This window comes from Empidonax traillii, unplaced genomic scaffold (genome assembly GCF_003031625.1).
Source record: "Empidonax traillii isolate 1590-97213 ecotype Southwest subspecies unplaced genomic scaffold, ASM303162v1 scaffold2395:size25192, whole genome shotgun sequence".
NCBI classification, from domain to species: domain Eukaryota; kingdom Metazoa; phylum Chordata; class Aves; order Passeriformes; family Tyrannidae; genus Empidonax; species Empidonax traillii.
Window position 1 is genome coordinate 1 of NW_020957588.1, and position 5318 is coordinate 5318.

At 37.4% G+C, this 5318-nt stretch overlaps 1 protein-coding gene across 1 annotated transcript; it reads left to right on the forward strand.

Moving 5' to 3' along the window:
• Nucleotides 1-917: 917 nt before the first annotated feature.
• On the forward strand, nucleotides 918-5075 carry LOC114071894 (mesoderm induction early response protein 3-like; the record flags this gene model as incomplete). The annotated part of the gene is made up of 6 exons (XM_027909777.1): nucleotides 918-999; nucleotides 1131-1138; nucleotides 2054-2143; nucleotides 3980-4107; nucleotides 4291-4436; nucleotides 4536-5075. Coding segments are annotated over 6 exons (912 nt in total), but the record flags the coding sequence as incomplete, so codon positions are not given.
• Nucleotides 5076-5318: the final 243 nt, after the last annotated feature.

Genomic DNA, 5318 nt, shown 5'->3' on the forward strand with positions numbered 1-5318 from the left:
AGTCTGATGTCACCCCATTCACTATTACCCTCTGTGTTTGACCCGTGAGCCAGTTGCTCACCCACTGCATGATGTGTTTATCCAGTTGTGGGCTGGACGGTTTGTCCAGAAGGATCCTGGGAGAGACAGTATCAAAAGCTTTACTGAAATCCAAAAAGATGACATCAACTGGCTTCCCTCGATCAACTAGGTGGGGAACCTTGTCCTACAAGGAAATTAAGTTTGACAAGCAGGATTTTCCTCTCATGATACTGTGCTGACTGTGACCAATGACTGTGTTGTCCTTCCGGTGTTTTTCAATAATTCCCATTAGGTATATAACTCAGATTAGGTATAATTGGACTTTTGGTCAGATTTAGATTTCTGCTGGAGAAATTTGTAACCTGTATAAAGGTTGCAGGATCAGATTTTACATCTTTTCTTTCCTTCTTTCCTCTGTTTCCTTTGCTGTTTTAAGAATGATACACACTGAGGAGAAGGATGGAGGAGGAGTTGTGATTTTGCTCCCATAAGGCAGTTCTCTCCCACATTACAGTGCCTTTCTGAGATCATGGTCAATTATAATCTGACGACATTTATACCATAATCAGGAAAAAATAGCTGATAATGACTGAGCCCCACTCTTCATCACTATGATAACACTGTGCTATGTCAACCCTAAACTGGTTCTACTGTTGCTTGAGTTAACAGTGGAAAACAAGCTTCTATCTTGTTTGTCCCTAACTTTATTACTCCTTTAAATAAAAATCAGTGTGTATCATTTAGCAAAGGCAGTTCTTTGTCCTGTATTTTAACATGCTCCATAAAGCAGAAATAGACTATGAGTCCTGGTATAAATTTGTATTCTCGCAGATATTCTCTACTCAGAACTGGATCCAAGGGGAATTTGAGTGTTTATGAGTTAGGTGCTGTGAAAGCTAAGTATCAAAGGTGAAACTGAAGGGAACAATAAGGAATATCAAAGCGATGTTTCAGAAAACTCTTTTACAAGAAGAGATTGTGTGTCAGAGCCCCAAATTCTGTCCTAAGGACTAGTACTCATCCCCTCCCAGGCACCAAGACAGATGGGGTTTATACTCTCATTAAAAATGGTGAAGGGGGATAATACTGTTAATGCTTGTCTCTTAAAGTAACCATTGTGCAATGATGTACTCTACCCGCTGAAGTTCACTGCTATTCTCAATAGGAGTTAAAAATCCACATCTCCCAAGATAATTTCATAACAGGGGATCTCCTCTTTGGAGCTTGAGAATTCTGTAGTAAGGAGTGCAAAATTAATGGCCTTGTAATGGAATGATTATCACCTTCATCTGGAAGCAGAAAGGCCTTTGTTCCAGTGTCTGCTTCCAGAAATGTTTTGAAATCTGTTTGTTGGTTGTCTTTTTGTTCTCCACCCCCATTGGCTTTAAATGACAGCTGAACAGATCACTATTATGAATGTAAGATGCCTGAAATATCCCTCTTTTATTATATATAGATACAAAACCGTAATCAAGATAAGGAAGAAACAATACTTGAGACAAAACTGACTTACTCAAATAGTTTGAGCTACTTTGTTTTAAAACTCTTATTCCTTTTCAGTGTTTTTTGTTTTGTTTCCTTTAATTTGTAAAACTAAAATTCACTTCTGTCTTCCAAAAGGTTCCTTCACACTTTTTCCAATAGTCACCGTTCATTGCATCTGATGGCAAGAAGGAATATTCAGGAAAATAATCCCACTGTTATCTTAGTCATGTTATCAAATCTTGTTTTTTTGATGACAAACTTTTTAAGAAATCATAAATCAAGTCTTTTGAATGTCCTTTGCCCTCCAGGGTAAAAGATTTCAGAAATCAGACTCTTTTATGAGTCTTTATAAACAGAAATATTAGATTTCAGGTAGGATATCTGTACGGTAGAGGAAAGAACATTGATCTAAATAATGGAATTGTTACTTTTTTTTTAGAGTGTGTTTGGGTATTCAGGCATTAGCAACACAAATATTTTGTTCTCTGTAAAAGGTTAATGAGCAAAAATAAGTTTATCATGCTACTTTTGCAATTGTCTAGAAGAGATGACAGCGTGGACAGAAGAAGAATGCAGAAGCTTTGAACATGCACTTCTGATTTATGGAAAAGACTTTCATCTCATACAGAAAAATAAGGTTAGTATTTTACAGTTAAATGGAAGAATTGGTAGATACTGAATATTTGTAAAAGTAATGCATCTTTCAGAAGCTATGCAAAGAGTGAAATAAGAGCCAACATATTAAAACCAGCTTGGTGTTTTTGTGCTAATTTTGCCTCTGATGCCATTGGAAAAGTTAGGCATTGCAACATGAGTCAATATATTATCTCTGAAATCAACTTAAGTTGATATTGCTTCCATATATGCATTTATATTATAATTTAGATAAAATGTCTGCCTCTCCTAGAAGTGTATTATTTTCATACCATGGCTGTGGGAGGGGAAAACATATCTTTAAATAATTTTGTCACTCAGAAGGTGTAATTCTACAGGGGCTTAGCTCTTTGTGTTTTCAGAAAGTGTAGTCATCTATCAGTACCATCCAGGTTTCTGGCCAAAAAAGGAGTTCTAATCTTGATTTGAATTGCTTCTGCTTGATTCCTCTGTGGCTGAAGAATAGGAATTGGATTTTTTTTTTTAACCAAGTATGTATATCACTTGGTACAGTTGTCATTATGGGTATTTCCAAACTTTCTGTACATCTCCTATATGTTTTGATACCACCTTGAGGTTTTGTACTGATTTTGACTGGGATAGAGTTAATTTTCTTCATAGTAGCTAGTATGGGCTATGCTTTAGACTTGTGCTGGAAACAGTGTTGATAAGACACTAATGTTTTAGTTATTGCTGAACAGGGTTTGTGTAGAGTCAAGGCCTTTTCTGCTCCCCAGACTGTCCTGCCAGTGAGTAGGCTGGGGGCGCACAAGAAGCTGGGAGGAGGGACAGCTGACCCCAACTGACCAAAGGAATATTCCATACCATATGACATGATACTCAGTAATAAAATTTGGGGGTGGAGGTTGTTGGGTGGGGGCTGCTGTGGCTTGGGGACTGACTGGCCATCAGTTGGTTGGTGGTGAACAATTGGGGTTTTTTGCATGTTGCTGGTGGGGCTTAAACCACAACAAGTTTTTTCTTTAGGAGACTGGTGCTTTTGTTGTATTTCAGGTAAACTTTATAGGGTTGTGGTTGCTGTTCAACAACAGTCTGATAGTCCTGTTCAACACTTGACTTAACTTGTTCTACGATAAATATTTGGGTGGTTCAAATTGTAAATGGACCTTACCCATAAACAATAATTCCCCTGAGATACAAAGAAATAATTTTATAATAGTTTTTCCAATGTGCAACAAAGCATATGAGTTGATCTATGTCACTATGGACCAGAATTTTATAAGTACCCAACATCTTTTCTGCTTCACTTCTCTTTGGTCATTCCTTTACTCAGTGTTTTCCATCTTGAGAGAGTCTGTCTCTCATAGTTAAAAAAATTACTATGTAGTTTATGAACTGAAATGCTTCAGATGTAGTTACAGTTTCAATCTAGTTTAAAAATAACCCAAACCTAAACAACAGTAATGTTTACAATAGAACAGATGTAGTAATTATTTAGAATAGAATAGACTATTTCTGTTGGAAGGGGCCTACAACGATCATCTAGTCCAGCTGCCTGACCACTTCAGGGCTGACCAGAAGTTAGTGTGTTATTAAGGGCATTGGACAAATGCCTCTTAAACACTGACAGGCTTGGGCCATTGGCCACCTCTCTAGGAAGCCTGTTCCAGTGTTTGAGCACCCTCTCAGTAAAGAAATTTGAAAGTGTAAATGGGTTTTTCAGGTCTTCTGATTTAATTGGTTTGTTCCAGATACTAGAACAGCAAAAGTAACAATATCGCAGGAATATGGGGACTAGGGAGATGACAAAACATAATGCTTTGCATTTATCTTGTCAATTCTTCTTGACTTCTTTTAGGTAAGAACCAGAACAGTTGCTGAGTGTGTGGCTTTCTATTACATGTGGAAAAAGTCAGAACGTTATGATTACTTTGCTCAGCAAACAAGATTTGGAAAGAAGAGATATAACCATCATCCTGGAGTTACGTAAGTAAAATGTCCTCAGAATATGTTTTCTGTTGCAAATTGTAAATGTAGAAGATTAGTTTTTTCTTCCCGTCATTGCAGTGCAATGCTGCGGTGGCTATGGCAACTGAAAATAAATCCATCATCATTTTTAGGCCTTGTTTTCCTATTAAATAACTCATTATGAATGCCATATTCTTTAAGTGACTACATGGATCGTTTGGTAGATGAAGCAGAAGCCCTTGGTGGAGCAGTACATACTTCAGCCTTAACATCTAATACTCGAACAGAAAGCATTCCTGATCAACAGCTAAGCATTCTGAACTCTATCACTGCCAATGAGTTGACAGGTAAATCAAAGAAAAAAAACAAACAAAACCCACAAACTTTTTGTTGTAACTATATAAATAACTATTTCATTTACATTTTATGTTCATCTTTTTTTCCAGCATTGACAAACAGTGTAGCTACAGTCTGCCACACTTCAGATGTGAATTGCCTTGATGATGCCTTCCCTCCTATGGACAACTTACCTCGAGCAGCAGTTAATCATGTGCCTGTTGGAACAGAAGAATTACTTAACTTGCCTAGCAATGGTGAAAGTGATTGTTTTAATTTATTTGAGACTGGCTTTTATCCCTCAGAGTTAAACCCTATGAACATGTGCAGTGAAGAGACAGAAAGACCTACGAAGAGATTGAAAATGGGAATTGCTGTCCCAGAATCTTTCATGAATGATGTCTCAGTAAATAACCTTGGTGTGGACTTTGAGAACCACACACACCATATTACCAGTGCCAAAATGGCTGTTTCGGTGGCTGACTTCAGCAGTCTATCTGCAAATGAGACAAATGGCTTTATAAACACCCACGCTCTTCACCAACATACAGCCCTTCACTCAGAATGACTGTGGAAAACTAAACAAACAGTGGGTATTTTATGCAGTAATAGTAAACTTGATGGGAGCTATCAGGTTTGCTTAGTCTTTCACTGGAAGTTTGAACTTTGACATCAGTGATGTCTTTTTATGTATAGAACTATATCTTGATTTATCAAGAGTAATTTCTTTTTTCAGTTGATAAATGCGGAAATGTTTGGCAGAGTTTGGAACTAAGAGAACTCTGTGGTGCAGCTTTAAGCTCTGCTTCAAATTTCTTTTAAAGCCTGTAGAGAGAGGCTACCATTTCAAAACCAGCACAGAAGTTCTGAACTGATTGGAGTGGCTCTTTAGT